The 16,265-nt window shown below is 39.0% G+C and overlaps 1 protein-coding gene across 4 annotated transcripts in view; it reads right to left on the bottom strand.

The window, feature by feature from the left end:
* The window catches only part of CDH12 (cadherin 12), a 321,664-nt gene that overhangs the window by 60,201 nt on the left and 245,198 nt on the right, over nt 1–16,265 (bottom strand). For all 4 annotated transcript variants that reach the window (XM_080377768.1, XM_080377769.1, XM_080377767.1 and 1 more), the window contains one exon: nt 5,480–5,667. In XM_080377768.1, the coding sequence (XP_080233894.1) occupies nt 5,480–5,667 (188 nt within the window). The remainder of the gene's footprint in view (nt 1–5,479; nt 5,668–16,265) is intronic.

Here is a 16,265-nt window from a genome sequence, read left to right as displayed (position 1 = left end):
TAGATAGATAGATATAAAGAAGTAAAGAATTGAAAGGAAAAAAAATGGGCTGAAAGATGTAATGAATTCTGAGAAGCACGGCTAGGGTGAGAAAAGAACTATCCCGTGATTTTGCTCTGCTTTTTATCCACACATAAGAGATACAACAGCACTGTTTGTGGCACAAGCTTTCACAATCCACACCTACAATGATAGAAAAGCTGTATTTTGGGATGAGGTTGTAAGCCCCAGGTATATGGATAGTTATGGACGGTAGCGCTGGGTTGAGAGAAGGTGCGTATTGTCCTTGGCTTGCCTTCATATTAGCATTGTGCAATTGTAGAACAACTCTATGTCATATGTGCCCATCCCAAAACCTGGCAACACTTTCCCCTTGAAGATGAGTTGAAAGTCTATATATTTTGTGAAATATTGCCATCAAAGTATTTGCTGTGGATTGACATGTTTCAGTAACTGCACTTCTGCACTGGATTTTAAATAGCATAAGGAAATAATTGGTATTACAGAGCAGGTTGATTTATTAAAACAAGCTCCAGATGAACCAGGAACTCTCATTAGGTAGGGAAGAGAGGGCACAGTAAAAAATGAGATCTATAGGCCAGATCTGAAGTGAATATTTCAAAATTTGATGGGAAGTGGGCAAAATATATGTATGTCCTTATCTGGGGAAGGGGAGAAGCTGACCAATGTCAGTGACTGAGCTGTCTGTTGCTCTCAAGCCTCTTACCCATTTATGCAGGTGCCTTTCACTGTTCTAGAAAAAAAAAAAAAAAAAACAAACCAAAAAAACAAAAACAAAAAACACAAAACAAAACAAACCTAACAGCTGTATCTGCAAACTACAGAGACTGAGCATTTCCCCTTCCTCATTCTTCCCGTCATTCTTCTCTGTGGCTGTCATGGTCTTTATGATTGCATCTGCACCTGGATCACCACTTTCTGCCTGTACAGAAGGATTTAATATCAGCTTCTTTTCCTCCTCAAAATGTAAAACCACAATTCCCACTCACAAACTCGAGTTATGATTATAGGCAGACAGTGCCTATGCACACACATGCAAAGGATATTCTCTGCCGCTGGAGAATCAAGGGGTGGAGTGAGCAGTCTGTACAGTCTTGCTAGTAAAGCAATTAGTAGCTGTAATGCAATTCTGGCTGAGGGATATCAACAGTCTGCCTTATGCTCACCGTTGTAGTGTACCGATGCTATCAGACTGCTCTTACATTATAGCAATATCATACATGGGCTATCCCACAAGCAAGACAATTTGGCTTAGTCAACAGTCAAATTACTACTTGCTGACTCCAACTAAAGGCTTTTTAAAAGTGGCCCCTGAGGTTCCAAGGAAGCATACACTCCAAATACCTTCCTGGAGCTACGGAGTCTGTTCATTGTTTCCCCAGTTTCTGTTATTTTATCGTCACTAAAGTTATTGTTTCTCATTATGTGGTGCTATGTCTGTCCCGACACCGTGATTTCATGGTACTGCTTTGTCATCTGATCAGTTAGCAGTGGTACACAGCTTACAAAAAATAAGATGCAAATGTTCCCTGAGTTTCCACTGACCTACGTGGAGAAGCTCAAGCAGTACAGTACAGCAGTGTAGGATCATACCAGGTGAAGCCTAGAAACACTTTTTTCCTGGGTTTAATGACAGTCTGCACTAATTAGTAATGTTTGAGCTAGACTCAGTGCTTGAACCCTGATCAATTACTGGATTAGCTCATGCTGAGCCAGTTAAGGGGCTTCTGCACATAATAGGTTTATTCTATAAACTTATGCTTAGTTTAATAAATTTAGTGCCAACTGTTCAGTGAAGCTTGGATCCTTCTGTTTTCTGTTGGATGTGGTCATTAAGGATTTCTTATCAGTTTCAATAAAATTGGGAGCTTGCCTGGGACTGACACATTTTCCCCCCGTACCCGGGAGCACTACTCCATGCTCCACCTGAGGCCACCACATCTGGTACAAAGGAGATGGTCCCTTCTGTCACCCTGCTTCTTGTAGCTTACACTCATTGTAGTTTGCTGACACATTCAGGTAGGATGACAAATAATACGTAAATATAAAACTCAATAAAAACTTTATTAAATATCTCAAGAGAAGGGAAGAAATTGGTCATTCTGTTCCTAAAATAGTAGTATTTCTACTTTTACAAACAACTGTATACAGCACTATCCTAAAGTCCACACTCTCCCACACTTTTTACCAATACTATTTTCTCTTTTTTTGAGAGAGAAGGGAAGCTCTTACAGTACTAACCACACAGTGGTGCTAAATAGCATTTGGATTTTTCTTTAGCAGACTAGAAGAAAAGCTATTCCATTTTTAATATATGTAAATAGCACAAGAGTATTAGTAATCAAGCTTATATTGGATCATAGCATGAAAATAAATTAGCAACCAAAACAGATGACTTAAGATGTGCACATTGTCCAGCTGTAGCTCTTTGTGCCCATTTAGTGTCCTAGAAGCAGAGAATGGCCTTTTGCCTCCACCAATGCACTCAGCATGCTGAAAAGAACAGCTTGGCTTGTGCAATTTTTTATCATCAAATGTATTTTCCACCAAAAATAAATGCAGTCCAGGAAGGCTTCATTTTTCTCAATTTTGATATAGAAATGTCTCCATCTGGTTTTGCATAACAATAGAACACAAAAGCATTTGCACAGTGAATGACAGTTTCTGGCTGCAAGAAATTTTTCAGGAAAAATAAAAGCAAACTTTATAAATGGTTTTGAAATGGCTCAGCACTGAATTAATGCAGTACATCCAACATCAGGATATGTTATGATACCAAAACCAGTCCAAACCGGTTTTTAAAGCACAGGTATTTTTTATTAGTGGCTTTGACTATTTATTATTTATAGTTCCGAATTGAAAGTGTGGTCCTATTCATTCACCAGCTTTGACTTAAAGAAGGACTAAACGCATACCTAACTTAAATATTTGCGTAATCCCACAAGGTCAAGTCAGTGTTTTGAACACCATGCAATGTGGAATTGCTTCTCTGCAGACAAATGAATAGTGCTGTTGCAGTCTCGTACAGTTCAGGTAACATGCATTTTAATAGGTGTTCACAAAATTGTGTATGTGTAGCACTTCTGATAATCTGAAAACTGCAACCCATAAAGGCACATTTGTATTATTACAAGCACAGAGGATAGGAAAAGACAAATGAGTTAACAGTATCATTATGAATCAGTATTGCTCTTGTTTAACCAGGATCCAGTAAGGAACTTAAGTGGATGGATTTTGGGTGATTCAAAAATGTCTTAAAACACTTGGATCATTTAAAGCTTAGTGAAAGGGAGCTTTTCCTAGAGAAAGGGTTTGTGAAGGACAATGTGTAGAGTCTGTATAAAGGCATTCTTTATGGGATGACCTGCGTATTGGGTTTATTTTCTTTGCACACTCCGGCATAGAACAAGGATAGCATTCCCTGACCTTCACAGCCTGTCACCATCCCCGGGCTCACTACGATGAAGAAGATTAAGAAGGGATTAGGACTATATTTTTCCCCCCTCCTCTTCAATGGCAGAGAGCTAACATTTACATTAGGCAACATCAACTGATGTTCTGCTGTTGTAAAGGTGCCCTAAACTTTTCAGATATGCTGTATCTCAATACTGAAAAGGCTGAATAAATGCAGTAAAGTATCTGGACATAGAACTAATTATGTTTGTTTGTTTGTTTGTTTGTTTTAATTAGTGGTTCATACAGATATTATATAATTCCTGATGTAGCAGTCTCAAAAGTACCAGGTGTTTTGCCTGTGCTGCTCTTAAGATAACTGTGTCAGGCAAATTCATATGTGAACACGCTTCATCAGTAACAACTACTGTATGTGTGCTGTTTGAATCTGCATAGCCAATTTGAATGTTTTGACTGTACAGTCTAATCCATACCTACTTAACCATAAGTATGGAAAAATTCCATTGCTGTGTATAAAAACAATCAGCACAGCTGAGACTTTGAACTAACCCAGGAAGAACTGAATCCTAGCAAAAACCTACTTCTGATGCTCAAGCATACATTTTTCAATGGTTCCCGCTCATTGACATTTGTGATTGGCAGTACATACAGAGGGGCATGCAGTTGGTCAGACAGTCCCAGGTGGAGCTATTTTTGACTCATCTGCACAGAGGGGAAAAAAGTGATGAGAACAATTTTTAAAAATTAAAAAAAAAATTACAAATTCACATAAGGAGGAAGCAGTACATTAAAACTTTTAGTCAGAAAAGAAGGGGGTCTGTTAATAGTGGAAAAAGTTTGCGTCTCATTGACAAATTACATCTTGTGGGTATCGTAGCTTCTATTTTATGTCACTTAAAACTAGCAGAAGAGTAAGTGACTTGACATCATCTGGTCCTTTAATGCAGCTATAGATAATTTACTTTTTTCTGTGTCAAGAAGCTAAAGCCAGGAATTTTGCTGTTAGAATGAGTATAATGCAAATACAGATCATTGGTCAGAGCCAGGGGAAATTTAATTACCTAAATTCTAAATTTTATTGGAACTAACACTTCTTTACTCCTAAAGCTTGTCTTAATATACATGTCCAGAACTCTTTCTTTCCCAGGCCCTGACGAAGTGCTCAGATCATAGATGTGTTTATTTTACAAAAATTACACCTGCAAACATGAGCTGTCTATGAAACATAACCTGGCCTTTCAAAATGAGATGATGGTTCTTTCTGCTAAACAAGTTGATCACTGCTGTACATGTACATGCCTGGGCTCAGAAGACGATCATTGGTTAAAATGTGACAAGTCCCTATTTTGGATCTCTACTACTGAATGCTTTAATCACTAAATTCCAAATCACATTTATCTTTTCTATCTTCAAAATTCATAAATTCAGTAATCTTGAACTTACTATAGTACACTAAAGCAACATCAACAGCTGAGAAGCAGTGTGCCCCCTTGCATGAGTATCTGATAACCAGCTATTTGGGATGCTATTAAGAGACTGGAAGTAGGACTTGTCGATTTGCAATCATCTGGGATGACTCTACCCTGAGTAAAAACTCTGTTCACCACAATACTGTACAACAGCTTCATTATTAAAATAAAAAACATAGGATCAAAGTTTTCAAAACAAAAAGTTTATAAGTAAAAATTAAATATATTATCTTTAACATAAAATAAACCTCTTTCATTCCATGTTCTGAACGGGAACATTTTTCATATGGTTTTAGATGGAAAACTTCCCACAAAAGAGAAATTTTACTTTCTAGACAGAGATAAGAATTAGTTCTCTGCCATTAAAACTGACATTATTTATGAAAAGTCATACCTGATTGTATATGAAAAGAAACACTACCAATTTCTTTTAAGACCAAGGCCACAACCACAGATTCTAATAAAGATAGAAACTACTATGTGTTCTTTATGAGGTATAATTGTACAACATTTACTTCTCTTACCTAATTTCTCACTTGAGCCATAGGTACATACACCCCATCAGTGCCACATACCTTTTTCAGTTTGATGACTCCTTCCTGCGTGTTCTCATCTGTTGTGATGTCAAACAAGTTTCCTCCATCTCCTGGAACTATGTTGTACTCAATTTCTGCATTCTTCCCAAAATCAGGATCCACAGCTCTGATCCTTCCAATCGCAGAACCAACATGGGAGGACTCAGGTACTTTTAAATGGAAGATACCTGTGAAAAAGTGGTAGATAGTCATTCTTGGGATTTCCTGATAATTAACACAGTATGCCTTTTCAAAACCATGGAGCCTGTGCAAAATAAACAGACTTAAATCATCTAGTTAAAATGATGAGATCAAAACAACAAAGGATTAGAAAATACATATGCATGTTTTACCCACCGATTTCCCCTAATTTCTAGATTTAGTCCAGTGCAACTGTAAAAGCCTTAGCGTCGCTATCTATTGAGATAGCTATCCGTATTTCTATCTTTAATTTTACCCATATGGTTGACTCTTTTGAATTAAATTCCACTTGTAGACAGTACATGTTAATAAGCATTTCCCTCCTGTGTTTAACAGGTTTTAGTATCTGAATTCGTATTTTACTGAGAAAATATACACACGCATTTCACAGTAGTTGAAAGGAAAAATTCAGTGGAGAAAGGATTGATTTCCACTCATTTCTGTAGTAGTCAGTATTACAATTAGATGTACAACTCCAGGGGAGCAGGAGGGCCAAGGGAGGTGACAGAGAGTAATGTTTATACATTGGCCACCAGAGGGTGCTCTGACTAAAAGTTCACTGCTAAATATAATTTAGCTCTGCATCTTTTATTTTCGGTTTATTTACTATCAGTGGTAATAAAAAACACAACACATGAAATTTACACACTTTAAAAATAAGCATTACTACTGATACGTAAGGACAAAATGATTTAATTCAGAGAAGCAGCTCTGCTGAAAAAGCACAAGACATGATAGATAAAAGAGCTAAAAGAGGTCCAAAGTACTTTGAGTCAACCTTGACTTTAACGACATCCATAGCAGCAGCCTTAATTTAAAACAGGGTGCCCTGGCTTATTACAGCAGTGCTGCAGTGCCTGGCTCCCCTGCTCGTGGCACCCCTCGCTGCAGCTGTCATTTTGCACAGCTGCCGGTGCCCACCGCCACCACCAGTATTTCCAGCGCAGCGGGCAGGTAGTGCTCACCTTTCTTCATGCAGCAGCCTTTGCTGTCAAAACTACCAGCAGCTTTTGGAGCTGATTTCAGCAGGCCTGGGGTATTTGATTTGCTTCATCCTGGCTCTCAACAAAGCTAGCGTTTTGCTTGCCCCATCATTTTGTTTTCCCTGGTCATTCTCCAACAGCTCTCACAGAACAGCCCCTCCAGCGCAGGAAAATATCGACAATGGCCTTCCCTGTTCCTCTGCATGCAAACACGTAGGAGGAAATTTGCACCTCTTTTTCAACAGTATAGAAGGGCAGGCATCTGTGACTAGTGGGAGGCATATTAGGGGGATGTCTCAGAGATTTCTGCCTGGTAGCGGTTCAGTCACACTTCACAAAATAAGGCTCTGAGAAGTTGTATATCATGCAACAGCAGGTTAGATGACTTTCGCATCCAGCCGCTGAATTAAACAGCAGACACAGTTCCCTGTCATTATCTCCTCACAATGCATGCTGTGTCAGCTTTTTCAGCTTTACAAGCTTTTTCTAGGTGAGGAAAAAATTGACATTAGCACTGCTGGATTAGGAGCAAACCTACTTTTTTTGTGAGCTAGTAGTTTGGGCTATGGTACCTATAGAATTGTCTGTTTGAATGCCTCTGAAAAAAATGTGTTTTGCCTGCTTTCTCTCTCTATCAGTATGCAAAGTATACCTGAAGGCAAAACTTGCTTTAATTGTTTGAGAAAATCCCTGTAAGTAAAGTGTGTTTGTGACAGCATCCACATTTGGACATTACCATGTGTAGCTTTGTAGTACTCATTGAGTGAGCTACCTAAAAGTTGTGCAATTATCACTTCACTTTCTTCCAACACAACATAAGAAAGGAAACTTTCCTTCTTTTTTCAAGGGAATGTACTAAAGGAACCTCTTGCTTTAACAGCTGGAAAGGAGCATTATGACACAAAGTATCAGCAAGACAATAGCAGTCTCAGCTATTTCTTAGTTATACTTCAATGAATGAGTAAAAAAATAAAATTTTAACATGGTATGCAGAAGAGTCACAAATCCTCCTATTATTTAATGTCACAAATGTGTGTATTGCTGGGTCTTTGCTGTGCAAGTTATTCAGAAGAGGTGGAAGTAAAAGGATCTAAAAGGGCTTTGCCTACACTTGAATCTTGTATTACATTTCCACATCACAGTTCTAGCCCTGATGCCCAGACCTTTACAGACACTTAGATTGGATGACAGAAATCATTGCTGCAGTGTTTGCTCTTTACAGCCACAATTTTGGCAAACATAAAATGTAAGAGCATATGATAATGGATTTTTCCTTTTTTTTTTTTCTTTCGCCTAGTTGATCTGTTCTTAGTGAACTGAAGAGCACTCAGATCCATTAAAACAAACATTTCTCTATAAAATATTACACCTGGCTGTAAAGCACATGGGACTTAGATGAAGTCAAAGAAACATGGCATTACTCGTTTCAGATTGTTTAGGCTTTTATCAGTTATTTTCAATGACTTGGCATTTCATCACTTCCAGAAATTCAACAGCAATAAAGATGGGGTCATTCAGATTAATTTGAAACTGAAGTAATCGTCAACTCTGCCAGAGTTAGATCTCTGAAGATGTAGTATGTAATTACACTGCCATTGTCCTCCTGTAATATTATTTTCACAGCATATGGAAGCTGTTAATGGTGCTACTGCGACAACATACTTTCAGAATAAAATAAATGAAAACAAATAAAGTGTATTGTTGCCACCTCAGGGAAAAACTTAAAGAGAATATAATGTATAGCATGAAAAACTTATTTTTTCCCTGTCTTTGTACAGAGGACATTTGAAATGATCACATGAATGCTGCATATGAAATATAACAAAAGGACAGTTTTGTAGATTTTTATTTTTCTGTTTCTAGAAGACATTAGTTCTTGCCCTAGACTTGCGGCTACAGTTTAGCATTATTCAGTTCTTATTGTCCATTTCGCCTGTGTACACTACTACCTCCATTTGCTATAGAGGTATATTGAAACAGGCCTGAGTAATAGCCTTTTACTCCCAAAGGTCCTGAAAACCTTGTTCTCTGGAGCTTCTAGGAATGATGGAACAAGCAGCTCAGCCAACGTTATGCAGCAGCTGGTTATGCTACTCCAACAGTTCTGTCAAATTCTGTAGATTGTCTCATGTGACTTCTCTGCCTACAAAAATCTACTTGCATAAATCTTTTTAAAATATGTTTTCTACGTTTGCTGCTGTCCTTTATAAAGGATGATACAGATGTACCAAAGGAGCAAGGCCTTACATCCCTCAGACTGCACCATGAAACTGGACTCTGCACCTAGTTATCCTTTTGATGATTTCAGTCATGTATATTGCATGCGAGTCAGAATATTTTCACATATAGGAAAGATAGTAGCAATGCATATTGCCTGATCGAGACTTTTTGCTCTGTTGTACAAGCAATTTTAAGGAAAAAAAAAAAAAAAGAAAAAAAAAAAAGTGTTTTTTAGGCCAAAAGTCATATGCCAGTTGACCTGTTTAACTTATGCAACATTTTGCACTTAAATTACACTTAAAATTCAACCCAGAATCCAAAATTAGAGAAAGCCCAGTGATTATGTATCTCAGCATAAGCATTCAGGCGTTCCCTTACAAAGCCTGTGTAGCGCCTCTGTGATTCAAGGTGTGAAATTTCCTCAGAGTTTCAGATCGAGCAGCATCAATGAGAATGATACAAATAAACGAGTGATGATGCTATTGAAGATTTTAGGCTGCAATGACTGATAGGGCTTATTACTCAGCCCAAAAACATTCAGGAAAATGTAGTTAGAGGCAAGCTAACAACGCATACAATCTGCCTCTGAGTTTCTAAACCAAAGATGGTTCCAAAGTGCATAGTGGGAAGAAATCAGAGCTGAGTGACAGGTAATCAGTCATTTTGACTGAAATTCAGCACACACTTACAGTTCTTTTGACGTGATTAGATTAGTTTTGTTCTGAAGGCTCAAAAGCTGTTCTGGGGTTTGATCTGTCCTTAGAAAGGTTTTTTTTTTCTTGTTTTGTTTTTGGTTTGGTTTGGGTTTTTTTGTTTCTCCATACCTGCAGTTTACAGGTACACCATCATTTAACAAAAAGGTTTTCAATTCTGGTAAGAGTAAGAAATGAAAAGCACCATTACATGTCATCAGCAAAACAATCAGCAAGAAATAATCCATGTTAGCATCTAAGGACAAGCTAAATGCATAATGGCTTTCAACCAAACAGATGGAAATGCTGTTTGTTTGGTTTTTTTTATAATGTCACCATACATGTACTGTGTGTATGCAAGATTACCCTCTATTGCTTTTTTTTTGTCTATATTTTTTTCACTTGCCTTTGGCAGCTGCTGAGGTATTGCATTGCAGATAATCACAGCAGCATGAATCTTACAGGAAACAACACTGAAATAAAATAATTTCTTTCTTTTGGATCTAAATCTTTAATTCTTACTCAGGGAAAAAATAATCAGATTATGTATATTACAATACTCTTGTTGGCTTAAATTAACAAGGCATTTCAGTTTTTTATCCTGGCCAGGTTATAAGGGCACTGATTTCTGTCTGTTTAGGAAGAATCTAAAGACAACTGTTCATATTCACTCATTGGTGTTTTAACAATAGTGTAACAGGCAAAAGAAAGGATGCTGTAAACACAAGCGGATAGTGTACTAAACCTGTTACATCAGTGTGGTGGTTTGATGCTGGCTGACTGCCAGGTGCCCACCAAAGCTGCTCTATCACTGCCCTCCTGAACCAGACAAAGGAGAGAGAATATAACAGGAGGCTCATGGGCCAAGGTAAGGACAGGGAGAACACTCAGCAATTTCCATCACGGTCAAAACAGACTTGACTTGGGGAAATTAGTTTAATTTATTACCATTCAAATCAGAAAAACACCTCCCCCCCATCCCTCCCTTCTTCCCGGGCTTAACTTAATTCCCCATTTCTCTACCTTCTCCCACTGAGTAGTGCAGGGGAATGGGGGTTACGGTCAGTTCATCACATGTTTCTGACTCTCCTTCCTCCTCACACTCTTCCCCTGCTCCAGTGTGGGATGCCTCCCATGGGAGACAATACTCCATTAAGTCTTCCAACATGAGTCCTTCCCATGGGTGGCAGTTTTCCCGACACTGCTCCAATGGGTGTCCCTCCCACGGGGTGCAGTCCTTCAGGAAGAGCCTGCTTCAGTGTGGATCCCCCACGGGGTCACAGGTCCTGCCAGCAAATCTGCTCCAGCCTGGGCATCCCTCGGATCACAGCAAGCCCCCAGGCACCCACCTGCTCTGGTGTGGGGTCCTCCCCAGGCTGCAGGTGGGTATCTGCTCCACCGTTACCCTCCATGGGCTGCAGGGGCACAGCCTGCTTCACCATGAGCTTCACCATGGGCTGCAGGGGAATCTCTGCTCTGGTGCCTGGAGCAGCCCCTGCCCTCCTTCTGCACTGACCTGGGTGTCTGCAGAGTTGCTGCTCTCACACAGTCTCACGCCTCTCTCCTGGGGCAATTGTTGCGCAGTTCCACCCTCCAACCCTTCTTAATGTGCTGCCACAGAGGCACTACCACTGCTGCTGCTGGGCTCAGCCTTGCCCTGCAGTGGGTCCCTTTTGCAGCCGGCTGGCATTGGCTCCCTTGAACATGGGGGAAGCTTCTGCCATCTTCTTACAGAAGCCACCCTTGTAGTTCCCCTGCCACCAAAACCTTGCCATGCAAACCCACTACGATGAGCTACAGCTAATCAGCCTAATAATTAGTGGCATCTGATGTACACGCTCCTAAAGCTGGGAAGATGTTATTTAGCATAGCAGAGAGATATATTTGTGCATCTCCGAGCTGTGGCTCTGACCTGCAGGGGGCTGGAACTTGCAGGGGGCTCCTCCCCTGTAGAGAAGAGGCCAGATGAGCTTGTCACCTTGTTCTTTGTGACAGATCACATCTCAAACTGACTGTCTCAAAGCTTGTTAGCTGAGCTCCTGCAAAACTTAACAGTTGTGAACAGGTAAGGAGCCAACAGCTGCCTGACATCGGTTTTTGGCCAGGGTCAAGGAAAGAGCCATGCCGCTGCTTTGAGGGATGTGCCTGGAGATGGATAATCACCCCTACCCATGCAGTAATCGTTTGTGCCCCACGGAGGAATGTGGTACGTGTTCTTGTCTGGGAAATTACCCCCTTGAACACCCTATAAAAGACTGTGTCACCAAACAATAAGTGGTGATCCCGAGACCCCTGCCAGTGATGTGAATAGAGACTACAGACCAACAGGACGCTGCTGCATCCATGGTGGTGACCATCTCTTGCAACTCTATCCCAACTGCTTGCTAGATTTCCTTCTTTCCTATCTTTTCCTCTCTTTCCTAACGCTATTTTCTTACCACAACATGTGAATGTTTTGTTTACATAAGCACACGATAAATTTGCTTGATCAGAGGCATTTAACCTTTTTAGTGTCTTAATCTCACTCTGGGTATAACAAAGAATCTTCCTGGCTAGGGTCTTCCCAGACCAGAACATTCTTTCATGCAGTTTCATGCATAATCTGGCATAGGCTGGTAAAATTTCAGTTATGGCAAGGTTTCTTCCATCCTCAAACCTACTGCTCTGAGTTAGGGTTTATGGCCTTATTAGATAACAACAACAACATAAACATTCTTAAAGTTCCCAGTTCTCTGCTGTGGATCCTGGTCCACTCCTAGCAAGAGCTGCATCTCTCCAGACTGAAGAGATCCTGGATGTCCAAGGGTTCCCAGTTCTTCAAGGGAAAATGAACAGAAGCAAAACCCGTTCTGGGTCTGATCTTGCTGAAGTCTAGGGTGATCCACATGATGGAGGTTCACCAGATCTGGCAGCTACTGAGTCTATCAGGACCTCAGGTGAACTAGCAAACTGAGGTTTTGAGGCTGTCCTCTTTTTTCCTGAAAAAAAAAAAGTTCATCATACCTGGTGTAATTTTTGTAAACTGAAAAAAATCAGTTTAACCATTTGCTGTTTTTTCTACTGATAAGTTGTTGTCACAAAGCTTTCTAAAAATAAACCTCCCACTTGCATGCCAGAAACTAATTCCCCAGAGCATAATACCCTCCTTGTTGGAGCAAGAGTTCAGGAAATGGGAAATGCCAGTTCATTTTCTCAGCAGAAGATATTCAGACCCACAGTTTCTGTCCCCAAAGAGTGCTGGGTATAGCAAAGACGAGAGAATATTCTGTTTAACAGCTCAGTGTAGAAATCTAGGAGCAGTTGTTTGAAGCCACAGACACTCATATGTGTGTGTCCAAATACCTAGGCAAGAATAACACTTAAATCTTCTTCGAAGGATCTTAAACTTTCTTTTGTATGGTAGCACAATTTTACTAGAAGGGGAAGAAAATGTTTTTTTTTTTCTAGAGCATCTTCATTACTATAATTAAGGTTTCTTCTAGCCAATATGGAGCTGATTTCTGACAAGCTGAGGAGACCAAATCGAGTTCCTGAGTAACTGTTTTAATTATGCAAATATTATTGTGTAGGAAAGACCCCACCATTATCACTTCCCCTTCCATTGGCCTTGCTATATGGTCATCTGTGCAAAGCCTGATCTGTGAATGTATTCATGTGTTCTACAACGTGCTTCCTGGATCTCTGAGGGCTTGTGTGGAAAACCAGTTCTAGATGATCAGTTTCTGAGGGCTTGTGTGGAAAACCAGTTCTAGATGATCAGTTTCATTATGTATCATGACTAACAAAGAACTGTTCTGCTAATACACAGTCTACTGATTAAGAAATTATTCCCAAACAAAAAAAAAAGGCAGTAAAAAAAGTCAAAATACAATGAGAAAACTAATGATTTTGGCTTATAGTCTAAAAACTTGAATCAAATGTTTTTATGTAAAATATATATAGTGGTTATAAAGAATTATCAAGGTGTAGCATGCTTTATGGATAGAAAAAGAATAGTTTTCAGGATAAAATGTCTTTCCTTTTTCAGAATCTCAGGCAGCATGTAATTTTCATTTGTCAGGTAGGTCTATTGGTAATATTTTAATGATCACACCGTCACCATGAAATAAATCAATACACTTATTCCCACTATAAAATTTAAATTCCATGATATATGTGAAATGTGAACATGATAAAAAGTATATTGCCAAGGATGGGACACAGAGTTTGTAATGCTCTGCTTAACATCTCTGCTTCTTAAATACCTTGCGGGAGCTTTCTCATATATTCTTTATTACTCTGGCACAAAAGATAATAACACAATCTTACTACAATTCATTCACTCTTAAAAATGTGGTCAAACCATTTACTTCAGGATCTAAGCCAAGTGCTCTAAATCACCTGTACTGGAAGAATCATTTTTCTCTCCATCGACTAAAGAAATAAGGTCCCTATCTTTAGTCCTCCAAGTCACACCCAAGTTGCACATCTAAAATCACCTAAACAAAACATGTTCGAATCCATATTACTTAGAAGACTCCCTGTGAAGCTTTGATTTTCACATGTTTATTGGGTAGATTTTATGTAAATGGTTTTCCCTAAAATATATATTACTTCTTTTTTCACCATGTTAGCACAGTCTGAAGCAGAATATTATTTTGAAATATAAAAATGTGAAATAATCATCAAGTATAAGTGCCTAATAGTTGGGTGTTCTTTGTTTTCAGTATTGGTTTACTGTATGCAGTTTCCTTAAAATACTTGAGAATTAGTGTGTGATATAGACCAAAAAATAATGATACAGTAAGATGGCAATTCGCCTCACATTTGTAGTCTTTTATACTTTACAACAAGTATGATCAACTTAGCAAAAGTGATTTTTATGACTTCCAATTTAAGTGTTTAAAGTGAGATCTCTATATAAATACTGCTGCTTCTGCAAGGAAATCTGTGGGTAGTGACTCCTTTATTATAGATCCTTCTCTTGAGAGTGTTGGCAATCACTTTTATAAGACTAACAAATTCGTTATGGAAGCCACTGAGAAAAAATATAATTGTCATGAATTCAAGAGAAAACTTGAAAGAGTTCCTCTAGGATATTTCTACTATTTTATTTTTATTTTTGTAACTTGCTCTAAAAAAATTCAACTACATGTGTTTTGGACTAAAGGGAAAGCAGTTTCAAAACTGCTCAGTATCTGCAGCTTCTAGGGCTGTCAGTAGGAACTTTGGGATTGTCACAAGCATTGTTTTGAGCATCCCAGTCAATGATCTTGGAAGGAGTGGGGCACTCCTGAAAATCTAACTACAACTGTGGTTATTAGGTATTTCTGAAAATGATGAGCCTAAACTATTGTGATTATAATTAGATAATTATGGTCTGTTTCATTGCACGTTTCACAGTAGCCTCTAAACCTTTCAGAAAGCAAGCCCACCATGGTCAGAAGCAGAACGGCTGTGTTCATTTCTTATTTGGACAGAAGGCCTTGGGGGAAAAAGGCAGATGCTGCCAGAAATTATAGTGATGCAGCAAGTGACACTGTAGTCTGTGAGTTACTTTGCAACCAATTCTCAAGGCATTGCAAGGCAACCCCATGCTGTTAAATCTGTAGCCCTAGCCACTCTTCAGTTTCAGAGAGTGGGTGGAGATGCATGGTGCTTTTCAGCCATCCCAAGGTTACCGTGGATAATGTTATGCATCCAGTCTAAATACTCTCTGCGTTTTGAATGCATAATTTCTTCATCGCTCCCCACAGAAAACACATTGGGGTGGAATGAATGTCATGATTCGTGCCAAAGGTTGTTGAATTTCTATGAACTGTATTTGTTTACACCTTCTATACAGAAGGTAGCAGATGTAAAGTACAATTATTAATGATAATAATCTGCTATGATGATAATGATGTGTTTAAAAATAATTGACCTATAAATCTTACTGTTAATGATCAGTTACCACTTAAACCTCATGAAACGGGGCTAATGAATTGGATAAGTGCAGACTAACAACAGGATTTTATGACCAATAGATAATATTTAACTTCTAACCACTATTGTGCCTATTTGTATTTCCTGGACTATTGCTTACTGTGCAATCAGAGCATTACATTTTACCAAGTGATCTGTAAAAATACAAATTACCTGTATTTTCACTGGTTATAGAATAGTACCAAGAAATAGCTATATTTGTTTTCATGCTCTGCTTTGCAGTTGAGGGTCCAATCTTTCTCAGTTTAGAGCTCTAAAGAAGTTTTTTGTTCCATTCAACCAGTACTCTAAACAGTCCTTTCTTCTAAGCTAGCCTTTGCATTCTTGAGAAAGTTAAAAAAACCGCAACAATATAAGTGTAGCGTACCTGAGAATCTCTGGTAACTGAATATTTTGCCCTCCAGTTTATTTCTCTGGTTTTTGGTGGTGTGGGTGGTTTGGGGGTTATTTTGTTCTCCCCCCTACTTTTCAAAATACTATGCTTTAGTTGGCTTTTGTGTCATTGTTCAGGCTGAATCAAATGTTTCACTCTTCAAAATGCTGTATGATCAAGACCATGCAACAGTGACAACTACCAAAGAAAAAGAAGTTTCTAGGGAGCTTTTACTAAGACTGCCTCCACTTTTGGGGGCAAATCAGATCTTACTGAAAGTGCCTGAAGAATTCTTACACGGAAAGGAATAAGCAAGAAGTAAGAGAAAGTTGGTTAAGTGTAAGAAGTCTGTA

This window comes from Falco punctatus, assembly GCF_963210335.1.
Source record: "Falco punctatus genome assembly, chromosome: 3".
Lineage (NCBI taxonomy): Eukaryota > Metazoa > Chordata > Aves > Falconiformes > Falconidae > Falco > Falco punctatus.
The sequence above is the reverse complement of the archived record's forward strand: the minus strand, read 5'-3'. Positions and strand labels throughout refer to the sequence as shown.